The sequence below is a fragment of the Trematomus bernacchii genome, unplaced genomic scaffold (genome assembly GCF_902827165.1).
Source record: "Trematomus bernacchii unplaced genomic scaffold, fTreBer1.1, whole genome shotgun sequence".
NCBI lineage: Eukaryota > Metazoa > Chordata > Actinopteri > Perciformes > Nototheniidae > Trematomus > Trematomus bernacchii.
This window is the reverse complement of record NW_022987739.1, coordinates 16094599-16113139: the sequence shown is the minus strand read 5'-3', so window position 1 is coordinate 16113139 and position 18541 is coordinate 16094599. Positions and strand designations below refer to the sequence as shown.

Here is an 18541-nt window from a genome sequence, read left to right as displayed (position 1 = left end):
GTGCTGACATATAACCTGTATTGCAATGTATTCAAATGCTAATTAATCATATCTGAAGAAAGAAATGTCTGCACTATTCTTCTCTTCCTCTGGGTATGTTTGCTTTCACATCTGCAAACGTGCCTTATTCTCTGTGAGGGGCAGGGGATGGGTGATGACAGACATATTGGTGAAGCATGTTAATGACAGGAAAAAAACAAAAGTACAACTAGTGTTTAACAGATGGCAACCTGCAGGAGGTGGAAAGATCAACACCAGCACACCTAAACACATGAAAATACATATTTTAACAGTCATGCTAATGCTATGGTTACAAAGGATTTGAAGGTTTCCTGTGAGGCTCTCTTCAATGATATAATGTTTTTGGAGGGAGCGACATCTAGCCAGAGAGGTGAGAGAAAGTGCGGCCTTGTTGTCTGCTATGGTTTCTAATATTGCAGAGGTAGTTCTTCTGCGGCCAAGCAGCACCATGTGACGGTAACTGGATCGCCACACAGCTGCAGCCGCGGGCACCGTCTGTCGTCCCCAAGGCTGCTGGAATAGCGACAAGGCAGCTCTGCACACATGCAGGCATACAAACACTGTCCATGCATACACCAGTGTATGGAAAAACCCAAATGGTACAGGATGGGGCTAAGTGGGGTGGTGCGGGAGAGAACTCTACCCTGCCTGTTTCAAAGATGTTTTTAAAGCTGTGAAATTTCTAGCCCAACCGAGGCAGGCTCCGTTACACACAGGGCTGTCTTTTAAAGCGAGGGCTGGTGTGTTTGTTCTTCTGTTAAATGAAGGGTGGCGGTGGGCAGACGGGAACCAAACTACAGTCAATTAGGAATGTCTCTCTCTGAGGGCAGACCAGACACTTGTTCTCTATTAAAACCTTGTTGTTTCTACTTGCTTGGGTGACTGTTGCTGTGCATTCATGGAACAACTGGGACAGATTCACTACTTATAGTGAAGTAAAGAAAGTAAAGAAAACGAATAAACCTTTGGACTGATTGTGTAGAGTAAAACTGTTATTCTCTTGGTACATAACAAACAGGTGTAAGTGTCTGAGTAGCCTTACACACTCAAAGCCGCACCAGAATGAGGTATGGGGGGGCATCCGGCCTTATATTTTTTAATAGGCTGGTGAACTTTTTAACCTCAACTTTCTTACAAAATCTGCTTTGCCTACTTTTTTTGTACAAATAAAATATGATAAGAAATGCCACCCTCTTCTCATCATGTTTTTGACCAAGTTTGCTCTTGTTTTTTCTTCATTCTTGACCTAGAAGCACAGCCTGACCAGATTTACTTCGGTTGACTACTAGAGAAATGTGGATTGCGTGTTGTTTGTCCATCCATCAATCATTCATATCAAAATCTTCGTACTTGATTTCCGACTTTTAAAACGTACACTAAGTTCAAAATGTATAGCCGAAAACATATTTTTATAACACTGTCAAAAACGGATTAATTATTCTTGGTTCTGTTGTCAAGTGTCTAAATGCATTTCATCATTGGGTGGACAAACGTTTTATTAATGGTTTGGTATTTTAAATCCTGAAAGGCTCCAGGCTCATTTTCGATTATAGTTGAAGGTAAAGGCCCCTTTTTGTGTTGGAATGTGTGCTAGTTGTGCCTCACAGACGTAGAATGTTGACTTCTAGATACTGAATCTTTTTTTGCGTGGTCATTGTATGGCATCATAATGATTGTGTGCTAACTGAGGTGATGCCATTTAATGAGATGATTTCATTACTGGCATGTATCCACAAATCAAAGCTAGATTGCAGTATCCCCGTCTCAGACACATACAGCTGTAGAGTAACGTTACACCAGTAGCTACCAAACACCAGAGAGCACAGGGTGGGACCGGGGAGAATCCAAAGTGTGTGGCAAGTTGGCAGACAGATCAAACGCTCTGCCCTCATACTCAGTGTTGCAGAGACTTTGTTGGAATAAATAGACAGAATACTGCCTGGAGTGTAATGATAACGTACATCAGCACACCAAAGATAGCAGCTTTGCAAATAAACATCCTAACAAATTAAACCAAGAAATTCAGGTATTTGTCCCCGGGGAAAGGGAATTTAGCGTTGTCTTGACTGTGAATGAATACTGCCCAGGAAGAAAGTTTATTAGAGCACTGACACAGCTAACACTGAACAATTTATATTACTGTTTTGAGCAAGTAACACATACAAAATTGTAAGTAATTTTGTGTTATTAAGTGGGTAATTTCCTCCAGTACTTTACCTGAATAATGTATCATCACTGCCAATTAGTTCAGCCAAAAACGTTTCAATATTGTAGCAATTGTATTGTTGATGGATTTTAAAACAAATCTTCTTTAGTATATATTGTATAATGTAATTGGTTTAGGGTTGGAGTAACCCTAAAAGTGATTTAAAAAGGCTGCTAAATGAATTCAATTCAGCAAAACACCTGCAAGTTACTTCAAAAGCAGGTTTTATCGACCACTGACTGCGAATACAATTGATTGGTGTAAATAGTGCTAAAGATAATAAGTTACGTTGGCTTCCTGAGTTTGAGGCCCCTCAATAGTCAGCACTGTCAAAACGCCCTGCTATTAGTGACCAAATACCATAGCGTCACCATATAATACCAAAACAGTCTTGGAATGAAGACTTTGTAACATTCCAATGTAAATGATACGCTTCAGAGCTTCAGAAGCAGACAATGATTTGAAAAATAATGTGAGCAGGTATTTTTCTTTAAATTCAGTCTGTCATAAAAAGGGTACTCGTCGAAGAAGGGAGTTCTTTGATACCAAATATCCCATAAAAACACTTTGTAATTCACAAAGCTGCTCTCTCAGAAGGAAACGACCTTGCCACACTGAGACATATGTTCTTATTACACTAGTATTCTGTAATGAGGACAGCTGGCAGGGTGATCAAAGGCTTTCCACTGAACCCTGATACTAAATGTTGCTGATGAGCTGTCCAAGGGGAGACTGATACGTAGATCATACCAAACAACTAGAGAGGTCTGACTGCTTTAGCATTCAATCTAAGGGAGGCAGGAGTCCTCTGTAAAACTTAGTTCAGGGAGAATTTACCTTTCCATGCACGTCTGAGTCTGTACACAGCTTGTTTAAACACTGCAAGGCGGTAAAGGACATGAAGTGAATGGGAAAACAGAGATCATTTTGATACTTGTGTTGTATGCAGCAGGAGTGTGATGGCTACACACTAGGCCAGGAACAGGCAAGTGGCAGCCAGCTAAAGATGCCAATGCTTGGTTATCCAATAGAGAAGAGAGAGGATAGAACATACATTAACAGGATGGAGGTCATGGAAAATAGTTTTAAAGAAGCTGGTACTCATGTATCGTGTTGGCTAGTTCTGTGTTAATATCTCCCCCACCCGCCAACTCTTCTCTTTATTTCCCCCCATCTTTTAAATCCCTGCTGTTATGAGTCTGTATGATGAAAATATGAAGATCAGAGCTACCAACGCCAAAGCAAAGCTTTTCTACCCTGAACACGGTGAAATCAATCCTGCTGAAATGGAAATGAGGCACAACAAGAGAATCAAGAGCAAGAGCGCCAGAGGTGGGCGACAAAAAGCTGAGGGGTGGGGGAGGAGAAGGGTTTGGGCTGTTACTAATTCAAAAACATGTTTCAACCTGTTGAAAATGCCTAGTCGGCAAACTGGCCTTGATCCAATAACCCCCCACATGTCCTCTTTCTCCCCTACTCTCCCTTAGCCCACAAAGGGAAAATGTTAATAAACTGGTGATTGTAGATTGAATCAAACCTTTCCAAAGAGCAGAGAACATTAAAGCTAATCTGCCTGTCGCTAGCAGAGTCTTAACAAGGACAGGGGACGTGCATTACATTTTTAGAGCGGGTCGCTATCTATTAAGCCGCCACACATCACGTCTAAGGACACTCCAGAATGAAGCATGGGGGAACTGGATAAATGAGCTTCTCCACCAGTTTTGCCGGGGGGTAAATTGATTTACATCCTCTGTGTTATTCTTCACAGAAGTCGATAATGACTTCTGTGAAGAATAACCCCTTTGTGACTGATGCTCATCTTTTTATCATCATAGGGAAAATGGTAATTTGCTCTCTTTTTTTTTTTCAATGTGGTAAAATCACTGCAGATGGTGTACATAAAAAAAACAATGGCACAATGTCAGTGCGTTCAGGCTCACAACCTCATCTTCCTTTTGTTCCGATCTCCCCTCTCTGTCTGTCTGTGGAAAGACAGGGAGAAAGGCATTCTGATATGCTGGTAGATACTTGCAAACAAACACACAGAGCGGCGCGCTATCACCTCTGTGTTGACGCCACAAGGTCCAGAGTTGTCAAAAGTATCTGACCCCCATCTCAGCAAGATAACTACACAGAACAAAACAAAACCGGAGGAGAGAAAAAGTGGAAAGTGGATAAAGATCAAATGCGTGTTCAAACAAACTCAGCCAGCATCAGGCCCGGCGTACAATAAAGAACAATGTTGCCTAGGCAACGCTGGCACCCACCCATTCCCCCTTTGGTGAATCTTTCCCATCTTCCCTCATTGTGTTGGGGTGATGAAACGACACTCTATTAAATATTAAACAGTGTGTCATATGATGAGTACATTTGAGGTTGTACAATCAGACTACACTCTGACAAAATGTCAACAATAGAGCTTAACAATAAATAATGAATACATATTTGTCTGTTGGCAAAATAAAAAAAAATTGCTAGAAATAACAAATGCAGATAAATCAGAGCTTTATATTGTTTCAGCTATTTCTGAGCAATTACAGTTTTATTGTGTGAATATCTTTACTTTCAAATGTCTTCTTTACCTTATGATCCTTCTTCCAGCGATAGTTTTTTTTGTGAGAAAAAGAGAGATTTTTTAAGCAGCATCTGGTTTGTTTTTACACCCTAATGCCCGAGAGTATTGCAAAGATCAGCCAACCAGATCTACACTTTGATTTAAAAAAATCAATGCACAAAGTAAAAAAAAGAGCAGAAGTTCAAACGCTACTTGACTTTTTTATAGACTTTGTTTCATGGCTGTTCTTTCTTCTTGCAGGAAAAGAGAATATAATATGATTGATGTGAAAGCTTCAAGGCAGAATGGTTCAGTGTGTTTTAACGCTGACGAGAGGAGAATAAAAAAGGGTTATATTTTTAAAGTGTTTAAAATAATCAACAGGCATATCAATCTATTAATCAATGACATATATACGACAAGTATAATTTGTATATATTTTAATGATATTTCAAATGTAGCTAAATAGTTCTTTATGACAAATTTAAAAAAGTTATACAAAGGCTGTGATTTATATTCTTGAATGTGTTAATATATACTTCACAACCACCCCTTATCAAAACATTGTATACAACAGGCAATTATTATATTTCACTCAACATCAATTCTTAGTCTGCACATTACCAGAGTGCATTGCCCTGCTTTCTGTTTGCCCGTCAGGCCCTCAGCAGAGCCTCCACTGAGAAAGGTAATGGCCTCACAGCGGGGGTCCTGACTGAGCTGCCATTAGAGCTCTTGACAGGGTCGCCATGAGGAGCTGCCTGGTCTCCGGGGGGCTCTGCACACCACCCCTTAGCTGTCAGAGGTCTGGGATCAAAAGTCCTGCTGGGTGCACTGATGTCTGGCCTGACCACAATACCGTGATCAGATCCAAAAATAGAGCGTGTGAGGTGTGAACAGCCATTTGAGTCCATTATTTCTGTTGGTTTTGAGGAGGATTTGACAGAATCTAGACCTGACACGGTGCTGCCATGATGTTTGAGTCTTCGAGATGTTAGAGGCGTCAGCTCTAGACTATCTTTCTTCTCACAACCTCTACAGCTGTTCTGCACCTCCTCATCCTCCTTGGTTTGCTCTGAGTATAAGAAGTTGTTATAGTCTTCTGCAGCAGACATGCTTTTTAGGTGAAGGAACTGATAGAACTGGAAGTCACACTCATACAGAGGCTTGTATTTGTACACAGGCACGTAACTGGACGACCCTGCAGAGGTGGGGTCTTTGTTGAGAAGACAACAGTGGAGGCTGGGGGAGGCAGGCAGGGGCGGTGGGTGAAGCATGGGGGTGAGGGCAGCGGAGGAGGAGAGGGAAAGTTCGCTCTGCAGCTCTCTCTGCCTCAGCTCCCGCTCCAGCATCACATTCTCAAGCTCCTTGTCTGCGAAGGCTCTCCTCTTCCTCATCCGGGCGCTCATCTGGGGACACGTAGGGTGGGTTTGGCCCCCCGGTGTCTGCTTCGACCAGCAGGAGGTGTAGTCCTCCACTGGCACTGCCGGTTTGAACCCTGCACAGAAAGCAAAGCCTCATGCTGTTGTCATTTTTTTGTTGTCATATTTCATTAATGAATGAGTTCCAACAAATTAATTATTATGTTTTCGCTTGAGTACTTTGTTCTTTATAATTTAAATTAGTCAGCGTTGTCATTTTTGTTTTAATGACAGGCTGCAAGGGCTATAAAGAAGAGAAAGCCTGTTGCAGGATTTGACTGCATGCCAGCAGGTAATAATACACACTATGTATTACAGTAATGGGCCTGTTGTTGTGAACTAGTGAAGCCACAGTGATCTGTCTAGCTTACATCAATGAAGTGTGTGTAATGCTGGGTAATGACATCCAAGAAGAAGCACTGGCAGTGTGGGCCATAGCAGGGCTTTAAAATGCAGCTGCAGTTACACATATACGCTTGTGTGAAGGTATGTGTGTCTACTTGTGTGAACACATCTGTTTGTTTTGGAACATTGTGGGGACACAGCTTTTCCCAACAAAGTCCACATCTTTTTTTTTGGGTTAAGACATGGTTTCTGGATGAGGTTAGATCAGGCTTAAGCTATAGGACAAAGATTGGGGCTGTATGTGGACGGGTTACAGTTCATGTTAAGGTAGTTCCCCAGCCAGATAATCAGTGTCCTAACAAATCCTAACACATATTTATCTGATTTATATAGTTTTTTTCTGTAATTGTGCCATACCTCTAACAAAGGCTACTTTTAGTGTTGCATTTGAGAAAAATATGCAATAAAAGTATAATATTGTTATTTTTAATATTACACAATTATGTTATATTGCAACATATCTTACAATAAATAAAGAGTTGTGTACTCAGTCTTGCCTTTCATTTTTACAAATATTATTTTCAGACCAAATTAAACATTGAAATGAACTGGTACTTATACCAATGAGTAGGCCTATAACATTGCAGTTATTAGGATGACGATAGAAAATCTAATATTTTTATTTTTGAAGTTTTAGTAACTTTGACTTGTAAATGTTTTTGTACCAACGCACCCTGGACAAGAGTTAAGGCAGGTCAGCAAGCAGTGAATAATTTCCTTCACTGAAATATTGTTAATCAATTTAGGATCTTGCATGAATTCAAGATACATTTTATATATATTTATTTATATATATATATATATTTTATCACAGTAAAAAAAAAGGAAGAACATAAATGACAGAGGAGAGGAGATGTTAATTAAAATATACCCAGCAGGATGCTCTTAGCCAGTATGCTCGGTTCGACTGCTCTCGTGTAACGCTGATACGCAGTCCTCCTCAACGGACCTGCACACCTGACCCCCCTCTTACCCTGCGAGAAACATGGGAACAGGAATTAGACATTGGATCATGATATTACACTGAGGCTGTGCTCCAAAGGTTAGTACAGATAATTCATACTTTATGTAAGCGATGAGTATAGCTCTTTGAAAGTGTAAGATTTAATAATAAGTGAGATTCACCCTGTTGATATTAAAGGAATATAATTATTAGGTGTAAATGTTAAGTATTTTTTTTTAAGAGGAGCATGAATTGGATTTAAACTATCCATATTTGTATATTATTTTAACATTGTATTGTTATACATTATTATTAAAATGTCACATTTTGCCTTCAGGTGTAAATGCAGACAGAATGCAAATTGCTGTTGCAGTAAACCTTATAACTGCAAGGAAATTATTTTAAAAAAATACACTCAAGACAATCCTTTCTTTGGGGGATGTTTAAAGATTGACTTATTAATGTTTTTTTTTATTTGTTCATTTTGATGGCTCCTTTGTGCCTTTGTGTGTGTGTGTGTGGTGTGTGTGTGTGTGTGTGTGTGTGTGTGTGTGTGTGTGTGTGTGTGTGTGTGTGTGTGTGTGTGTGTGTGTGTGTGTGTGTGTGTGTGTGTTAAATGTACAAAATGGGATCAATTTTGGACAAAAAGAAAGTTTTGTTTAATATAAAAGCTAAAAAAACAACAACACATGCTTTACTTTATAGCTCTTATCGACAATTGTTTGTATTGACTTCTGTCACACATTGTTTTTGGAAATATATATAATAGTAATAATTGTGTAAAATCAACCTTGCATATTTATTTTAATCATTTTTCCAAACGTGTACAAATGTTTCGTTATTACTAGCTATGTGTTATTTAATAACAATAGCTATATTCTGACCTGTATTCTACCATCATGCATGAGCCATTCAACGTAGGCTACTTTAGTTAATTAATTAATCAATAATCCCCCCCCTACTCTGATTTTAACCCTCAATTATCACTCTTTAATCATTTGCCTCTTGATGATCATCGACTTAAGCTTTAACCATCTGTTAGTTCTTCAGCATGTCTCCATCACCCACCTGCCCCTGTGCGCCCCTCACCTCCGCGGCTTGCTGCCTCCTCAGAGCGACCTGCGCCGCCATGACTCTCTGCCGCTCCACCACCAGCAGGCAGCAGGGACAGCGACAATCCCTCCAGCGGCAGAAGCGTTTGTGGCCTTTCAAACACGAAACGACGCCGTGGTTCCGACAGCGGGCACATTTGGGGCTCCGGGTCATCTTGCGTGGTTTCTGCTGATGGCCCTCCGGAGACAGCGCCACTTTAGTCTCCTCTCTGTCCACGCGGCAGCTGCGCCGCTCCGCGCATCCGTCAGAGCTTGTCACGTCAACTTCCTCTTTGGATTTAAGTTCTTCAAGTTTTGCAGTATTCTCCAGCTGCAGGCCTCCTTCCAACTGAGAGGACATCTATGAGTAATAACACCGGAATCTCACTTTTAATCCGTGGATCACGACGTTTCTTCTGACGCAGGGCAACAAGATGAAAAGGGTTTCGAAACAAATTTGGATTGTTAGCCTACTTAATAAAACGAATTAACTCTAAAAACAATCCCTCGAAGAAAGAGGATAAATCACAACTGGTGTTGTTTTACGCATACAATTCAAACTGTGCTGCACTGAAACGTAGTTTAAACAGGTTGAAGTAGGCTAAATCAGTTTACATCGGATTAACACGACGCATAAGAGTATGATTCCGGGTTTAGAGTCTGTGCCCCTCAATTTGACATCACATTGATTCCCGATGATCACCAAGCCGTGAGGTGTGCTGTCCTGCCTGCTGCTGCAACATCACGTTGTTTTCAGGTTGGAAACTTTGCAGCCTACCGCCAGAAGTTTGAAGTGTCTCACCTCTCTCAGCTGCTCGCTGACGCTCTTTCCAAGAATAAGATCATAGTAGACCGGGCCACAATGCAGACCTCATGGGGAAGGACCCGTGACCAAAGATTTAGAGGAAGCCCGTTTGTTGCAAATGCAACTCCCTCTCCCTTTAAACCCTACCTGCCCTGCACGGCCCACCTTCAAAGTTGTATTCAGATTTCCAAATATCTTGCCAGTCCCAAATCTCCTTATTATTATAGGCGAGAGATCCCCATGTAAAGAACATAGCAGTAGGCCTATGCCAAAAGCATTTAATTAATTGGCAAAATTCCTTAACATAATTCAACAATTTACACATGTTAACAAGAGTAGTAGCCTACATTCTCCACTACAATTCATAATTATAATCGTTTTTTGTTATAATCGTTATTAGTGGAATAATTCAGAGATTGGCATGGAGGGTTAAAGGCTAAAACATAAAATTACCTTTTGTGCCCGTTAGGCTGCATATATATGTGTGAGTTGTGTGTTTTACCAGACTGATACAATATGGAGTAATTATGCACGTGCCTTGGGGAGAATAGCCTGGTTGGGAAATGAGAGGCAGACAACGGAGAGAGAATTACATTTTCATAATACCTGGGAGTCTTCACACTCATTTATTAATGTTACTTTTAAATAATCCAATGATTTAATGGGTCTCTTGATGTTTAGTGTCACCATTTCTGTGCCAAACAGAATAATTAAAACCACTGAAATACATAAAACATCCCCCTGAAAGCTTTTGTAGGCATGTGTTTTCAACACTGGTTCACTTGGAGCGAATTATAATTCTCACCTTTCTGAAAATTAATGCAATACTGATCTCAGGTAACTCTTATGTGATGCAAAATACGCTGTTATTAATACTTTTCTTAATGTATTATTAAGACAGGCTTCTTTTCTCGTCCTTAGACTGTGTAGGGTCAATAATGCAAACAGTGATTTTCATTGTGGTGATATGCTGCACTCACTTCCTCTTCAGTGTCCACTTAATGTCAATACAGCACAGTTTAGTATTCTGTTTGAAAATGACTGATGTTTCCATTACCCAAAATACAGCGCCGGAGAATCCACTGGGATGGTATGAAAAGTGTGCTCCCTACTGGTTCAATCCTGTAGTTACACCCAGGGTATTTCTTCCAGGGTAAGTGATTTCCATTTGTATAACCTTCCAAGGCCACAGGCATTTATTAGTCAGATCTCCACAATGTCGCCAAATTAGAAAAATACACATACATTTGCTCTCCTCCACAGGGCCTTTAAATATATATATTCACAATAAATGTAATTTACATTCATATTTATATACATACACACTCACACATACAGTTTATCCATCTGTAAATATATATACATACTTAGATTATATCCATGTGTAATATTATGTGCTATTACTGAGAGACATATTTACTGTGTTAAAAAAAAAAAAATGTCATGATGCCTAAACCAACATAAAAGCCAACCAAAGGTGTAAAAGTCTAGTCCTTGAGCTGTAAATAATATGTGTACATTTCTTTATATATACAGTCTATGGTACATTTACAACACTGTTTACCAGTTTGTACCCTTAGTATCTCAGGCTCATGGTCTCAGATGGCAAAGGACCAGTCCCTTTTGGTCATGATCCGAGGATAAACACTGGCCAGAAGTGCCCTGCCGTCAGATTTCAAGATGTTTTCAGCTCATAAAAAGTTAAAAAGGTAAAATGTTAGATATGTAGGAAGGATAGCCAGAGCCAGCTGTGCTTCAGAATATATAAACAAGTCAGTCAATGGATATAGTGTAGCTATATTTTGATAATTTAACAATTTGACAGCAGATGTCATATTGACTGGTATTTAAAAGAAACCTATCATGCTATATTTAAATGATATATTGTAGGGCCATACCTATATAAGGTATATTTATACGTTTCTGTTTTCAAAATACCAAACAGATCATGCATTTTAGCCATGCCTCATTTCACTCTATGTGCTGTTTGCTGTCTACGGGTCTGATTCTGCTGACCACGCCCCCCTGCAGGAGAGGGGAGACGTGCTCTGATCAGCTGCTGGGCTGTCAGAAGAGGGGGAGAAAAAGAGATCTCCGTCCTCCGTGTTTTATTATATAGAGTCGTTATTCATTTGTTTTAAAGCTCAATAAATAACAAAGAAGACCTTTGACCGGCACTTTTCTAATTTTGTCCGGAAGATTTATCAAATCAAATCAAATCAGGTTTTATTTATAAAGCACATTTTAAAAGCGATTTTTGGTCGAGCCAAAGTGCTGTACATGTAATAAAAAACACATTACTACAAAACACAATAAACAACAATAAATTACAACAGATATAACTATAACAGATATAAAACACACAGAAAAGTCAGGAGTCATGCTCCGCTCTAATTAGAAGGCCAGAGAGAAGAAGTGTGTTTTTAATGTGGATTTAAAAACCCCTAGGGTCTGGGCCGACCTCACATGGAGGGGCAGAGTGTTCCAGAGCCTGGGGCCAGCTGCTGCGAAGGCTCGGTGCCCTCGGGTTTTTAGCCTGGTCTTGGGCACTACCAGCAGCAGCTGATCAGCAGACCTTAAAGCTCTGGCTGGGGTGTAGCGCTGGAGCAGTTCAGTTATATAGGCCGGAGCCAGCCCATTTAGGGCTTTAAAAACAAATAAAAGGACTTTAAAATCAATTCTGAACCGAACTGGAAGCCAGTGTAATGAGGCCAGAATAGGGGTGATGTGGTCGCGCTTTTTGTGACCAGTCAGTAAACGTGCAGCCGCGTTTTGGACTAGCTGTAAGCGTTTAATTGAGGCCTGGTCCATACCCACATACAGAGCGTTACAATAGTCCAGTCTCGAGGTTACAAAGGCTTTAAACTTTAACGGACATCTTGACCGGCGAAACAAACTGAAACTGAAACTCTGCCGCACAGTCCCCTCGTTCCTTGGAAGAGGCGGAGAGGTGGGTGTTTGTCATCTGCTGGTGGACTAACCGGAGAGAATTGCAGTGCTTGCCTCGACGGGGAGGGATTGCATTGCAGCGGGAGCAAACGCTTGCCTCGGGGAGGGAGAAAGAAAGCCACAGCGGAGAATAAACAGAAGGGTAACCATGGTAACCAAGTCTTCTTCGCTGCTTTTGTGGCAGACTACAGCGCCACTTACAGGCCTGGCATATGTACTACAGCGTCTCCAGCGCTTTCGAACGGCAATGGCCGTGGCTGTCTCCTCCTGATTGGTGGAGTTGGCCCAATAGCCGTAGCGCCACCGTCCTGACGTGAGGACAGTGTTCAAATCTGGATCAGTTTTTATCAGATCCGTTGCAGCCCCTTTTTTAGAGATTTGGGTATGGAGGAAAATAGAGAGGGTTGTGTTTTCTGACACTTGGTGAGTTCCCTGGAACACCGGGGACACATATTCATGTATAAAAGACGTACAAAAGTGCATTTTGCATGATAGGTCCCCTTTAAGTAAGTTACTTTCAAGAGATGTAAAATCAGTTAAACACTGTGTCTTACTATTGTCAAACAGAAACCTTTAGTATATAGACTGAGGAGTGGTAGTGTTAAAGGAGCCAACACTTTAAAATACTGAGAGCATTTTACTCTCGGTGAAACTCCACCTTTCAGGTGAAAAGCAGCAGCTGGGCTGACCCCATATGTATCAAAGGATGCACTCAAAGGAAGCAAGGAAGGCAATATCAAAGCAAGCTTTTCCCAGGGACTTCAGTTCCCAAGGGGAATGGTAATAGCCAAAGGCTATTTCACACCCACACACACGTCCAGAATTACTCACAAATGAAAAAAAAAAACACATGACGTCTTGCACACAGTCTAAGACAGTTCCACAAATCACCAAGTAGAAGATTGCACTCCTTTTCCTACGGCAAATATGTTTCTGTTAACAATGTCCTTAAAGCTGCACTATAGTGTTTGGGAAACATTAACTCATTTGTTTGTTTACCTTTTTAAATGCTAAATGGCCAGATGGCCAGTGCATTGCCTGTACATTATGGATAAGACTACTTGATTGCAAAACAGGATGTGGTGGGGTGGTGTGTTTAAATACTATTATTTATAATAAATTAGATGTTAAAAGGAGATAAAGGACCGACAACACCACAGGACAAACTGTAAGGAAGCAGCAAGTGAGCATAACCGCATAACACAGCAGAGATTTAGGAGACCATAACAGACACAGCCAAAGGAAAGAACAAAGGCCAACAGGTGCCTTTTTTAAGCAGCCCTAATGAGAGCAGTGATTGGGTGAGGATTCAGGCCTTGAACTGCATTAACCTGTTAAGCCCAGAGCCTGTTTTTCAGGTCTCAGGCTCGAAAATGACATTCCCAGAACAAATTACCATATCTTCCCTTCTAAAAGGGTTAAATTAATAATCTTTTTTCTCAAAGTAATGATAAACCTGTGAGTTGGATGTAGAAAAGTCAGAATCAATATAGTAGTTTTTTATTTTAAAGAAAATTCTGATTTTCCATAGTAAAAAACTGTAAATTATAGTGTCCGTCCAAAAATAATGTTTTACTTATAGTGAAAACCACCCTTGGATGATGGGTTAGTAGACTAAAAGCTTTAGGAATCCAAAGTACAACATATAATAAGTACCCTGTATCAAGATTGATGCAAAACAAGTGACATTTGACCTTTTTAGAGAGATTTAGTAAAAAGAAACCACTTCTGGGGTCATTTGGGTGGATTTTCCATATCTCTGGCTTCCCTTGCTCGATTTTGATGGTTGACACCTCTTTCTGACCGTTAGAGCCAATAGAATCGAAGGGGGAGTCCCCCACACATACACGTTGTGAAGAGAAAAGGTGGGGGCTTCGCGCATGTAATTTTCCATCAGAGTGAACCTATCTCTAGCTTTGACATCTGGAAATGTAAAAGCAGTTTTAATGCTTATGGATTATCAGAAATCATTTCAAAGGGACACAGACACATTAGATTAACCTATGGATTAACTTCAGCAGCGTTTTTATCGTTTTAATGCCATTGAAGACCACTTTGGAGAGACTACAGAGCCAAGGTAAAAATGTTAGCATTTTTAGCTACCTAGCGTCACCTGTTTTGATGTCCGTGTTTGCTTATAACGTCGCAAATACATATAATTCAGTGGTAATGTCGGTGTCAATCGATTCTGTGTCACCTCACGATGTGAAACGATGTGTTGGATGTGGTGAAAAGATAAATAATAAGGTTTTGTGAGTGATATTCGGTGCAGTAAGGTGTTAGCATTTTTCGCTCGTTGCTAATTCAGAGGCTCAGTGTTAGCATTGTGGGTTTTCTTTTGAAAAAAAAAAAAAAAAAATCAGTTAGATGAGTTTCTTCCCGTTACATGGATATAAAACATTCATAGTTTTATTAAATGAACATGCCCTCAGACACTGTTTCCTGCAAGATGTTGCGGCAGTGCCCCGGTACCGGGGTCTCTCGGGCTTAACAGGTTAAAGAGCAATGCACTCTTTTTGAGAACATTACCCACTACAATCAAAGTATTGTCTTTTTGTTAAATTAAAGGTGGGGTAGGTAAGTTTGAGAAACCGGCTCGAGATACACTTTTTGTTATATTCCATGGAATGCTCTTAACATCCCGATGGCAATGAATATCTTAAGTGCTTTGACAAAAAATCCATAAAAAAATGTCATCTGTGGAAGCCGTAGTACTGTGAAAAGCACGACCAATTATTTTAGCCAGCCCGGCTAAAATAACTGGATGGCCTACCTGCCTGTCAGCCTTCCATCTGTGCACAAACTTATCTCGTGCCCTCATTGGTCATGTGCGCGTTCGTGTGTGTTGGAGGAGGGGCTCTATAAGGAAGTGGCAGATTTTCTCCGGTTGTGTATTTTCAAATGCTAGCGATCTCGAGCCGGTTTCTCAAACTTACCTACCCTACCTTTAAACAAATGCTCCTTTTTAACAAAGGTATAACATAATGCTACTGCAACCATTACTTCTGTTAGGAAAAATACATGAATTGGATAAGTAAAAGATGCAATTTGTCAGAATAACATAAACCCTGGTATTTAGGGCATTACAGCAAACCACAAATGCTCTCAATTTTCTGTGGAGAACCGTCAACAGATGTATGAATGTGTGAGTGGTGTTGTGCGTCGGCAACTGTGGTAAATGTTTTTTGTTAGTTTAGATATTTATGTTCCACTTCCTGTTTTATTTTGTATTCACCCTGTCTCGTTTCTGGTCCCTTTTCTTCCTGCCTTGGTTGTTTTCCCGCCATCGTCAGTGTCTGCCCCGCTCCTGATTGTTTCCACCTGTGTCCACTTACCTCTTGTATATAGTGTCCTGTCTCCCTTTGTTTGTTGCCAGATTGTCTTGTGTCTTTTGCCAAACTCTCCAGCGTTATCCTATTTGCATCTTAGTATTGTTACAGTCATTGTCCGCATATTTAGTTATAGTAAGATCAGGTAAAAGTATTTTTCTAGTTTATTGTTAGGTAAGCATTCGTGTAGATTCTTTATTGTAGCTATATATATTTTGTAATATAACTGCTTTTCAAGTAAAGACTCTTTTTGATACTTGAATCCTGTGTCTGCATTCGTGCTTTTGGGTCCACTCCTTGTATACTCGTGACAAGTGGCTACTGTAGCTCGAGTACATAATGGAGTGGCACATGCATGATGTTGTGCAGTATGTCCATGGAAAGCAGGTAAGTACCCGCCTTATTATGACCATCAGCTATACTGTCTGCAGTGGAGTACATCTCTCGAAGCCTTTTGACTCACTCACAAATGAACTGTCATCAGCAGTGACATGGTGCTGTGGTATTCCCGTCACAAGCCCTCCTCTTCCCTTCCCTTTTTTTTCTCCGTCCTGCGGTTGTACTGAGAGTTGTGTCCATCTACTTCCATTTTCGTAGCAGAGATGGAGTTTGACAGACTCCTTGGCTCCCACCATTCGACTTGCCAGCGTGTTCTCCTCTATTTGCCCCTCTTTCAATCGCCCTGTGAAGGACCTCAAACTAAACACAATAGGCAGACAACCTGCAAGTCCCACTCAAGGACAAGAGTGCTGTTCCAACTTAATGCAGTGTGCTGAAGTTTAGAGAAGGAAAACAGATGTGCTGGGAGGCAGGGTGCACTTTCAAACAGTCCTGAGCTGAATGTCAATGCACTTCAAAGAGAGAAATAGAAAAGACACCGGCTATGTTTCACGGTGCCTTTGCACAAAAGCTTAGCACCTTTATCCACCTACTTCTAAAGGCAGTAGACACCTTATCAGCATAAGGCAGAGGCCATTAAGCTGACAGTTATTCCAAGCTAGGTTTTACCTGCACCTTAGAGACTATTTGAGTATGTCAAGCCGGTTAAGACAGAACAAACGCTATCTTAAATAAATGCACTTTTAACCTCATCATATTGGACACAATCAGGTTGTTTTCTGCAAATCTTTTAATACTCTGAAAGCATTAAAAGTGTTTCCGTATACAACAACACAAACATTCACATACACATGAAGAGAGAGTCTCTGCTGATTCTATACCCTACTTCAACTTGTCCAAATAGGGTTTTTATACAAATATTAGAGGCAGTAGGTTTGGCTGGTATTGTTTCGTGAAAAGAACATTCAAAGTCGCCCGCTCGTCTACTGTGCAACAAAACCAGAACTGCACGCCCCTCCTGACACTGGTTAGGATTACATGGTTTGCTATTGGGTGGAATCCAACCTCAGATTTTTAAATGAGTCTATAATGGGTTTTTTGAGGAATATTTTAGCAACAGATGAAGTTGATCCTGACTCACATTTGAGATGTTGTGCTAATGTTAATGTGAGCACTCATTCGGTACAGACACAGTACTGGTAGAGATACATCATAGCTTTGTTGAGGAATGTGGGTTACACTGGAAACCCGGTCAAACAGAGACAATTAAATATAAAGCGAGAATGGGGGAGGACCAGATGAAGGTTTAGAATGATTCATATATGAGGAAAGTACAGAGGGGTTTTGGATGCATCTGTGTATCTGGGTTGATCTCCGGCTATAGCTGTGACCATAGCTACATTTGTGTCTCCATGATGTGATGCTTGATGACCTGAAGAAAATCCTCCAGGAGCCAGAAGTTGCCCCCTCACGGTCCATTTGAGCCGACACTTTGCGCTGTTGGCTTCAACATCTCCTTCTGCCATCCAATCCATCCTCTTCCTCCTTTGTTCTCTATTTTTTTTCTTTTTGTATTGCCTTCCCTTTCTTTATTTCATAGTTATCTAAGTTATTTTCAGAAACCAGCTTTTTGTCTTTCATGCTTCTTTGTCATTGTTTTTGGTTTTAAGCAGAGCTAATTTCATCAGCCACTGAGCCAAACTGAAATATAGTAAAATCTGTTTACGTATAATTGAGAGAATGCAGAGGAAGTGCCTGTAAACCAACATTCTGATCAGAAAATATAACATTAATTATTCTCACTTTTAAGATAAATCTTGATTTTTCTTTAAACATTGCCCTGACCAATTATGCTCCAACAGTCATGCAGCAGAGAGACAGTTAGGCATCTCTCTACTAGCGATGCTGTTTGCATGACTCAATCAAAATGAGTCAGTGTGCTGTCAGATTATATATTCACTGCATGGCACTGCTGAGGAAATTATTGAAAATGATATTAATGAAATGTGACAAGTTGGTCATGATCTTATGAACATAAATGAAAACCAATGAGGCGGGGTAAAATACTCAGTTTAAAACTCATAATATGAATCGGCCGCTCAACGAAACATGCATCTGTGATTCACCCACAGAGCACCCTGACTTCTTCTTTAAGGTGACTTTCCTAACGCAAACAAAGCTCCTTCTGGACCATCAATGATCTGGGGACGTGCCTCATCACACAAACTCACAGACAATGATCAATGTTCTATTTAACACATCTGGTTTCAGGCCAAATCAATGCAAGACAGGTGATCCCTGACCTACACCCAGCAGTGTGTTATCTCTGCTGAATGAATTTAACCCTCCTTTGCAATTATATCTCACCATGATCCTGAAGTCTGCCCAGGGAGCCCCCAGAAATTCTTTGTGTCTCTGCGTTGACTATTGATTTTGTGTGTTTCGGGCTCAGGTTAATGAGAGCTTTTAAATAATGCA

The 18541-nt window shown here is 40.6% G+C and overlaps 1 protein-coding gene across 3 annotated transcripts in view; it reads right to left on the bottom strand.

Annotated features, from left to right (window-relative positions):
- Positions 1-5206: 5206 nt before the first annotated feature.
- dmrt2b (doublesex and mab-3 related transcription factor 2b) overlaps positions 5207-18541 on the bottom strand; it is a 28511-nt gene continuing 15176 nt past the window's right edge. The window contains exons 1-4 of one of the 3 annotated variants that reach the window (XM_034146144.1): positions 9444-9550; positions 8619-9002; positions 7479-7581; positions 5207-6279 (exon numbers count right to left, since the gene is read on the bottom strand). In XM_034146144.1, coding sequence (XP_034002035.1) covers positions 5438-6279; positions 7479-7581; positions 8619-9002 — 1329 coding nt within the window. In that variant the 5' untranslated portion in view covers positions 9444-9550 and the 3' untranslated portion in view covers positions 5207-5437. Of the gene's footprint in view, positions 6280-7478; positions 7582-8618; positions 9003-9443; positions 9551-18541 lie in introns of those variants that run through there. The other 2 variants (XM_034146143.1, XM_034146145.1) reach the window with 2 other exon arrangements.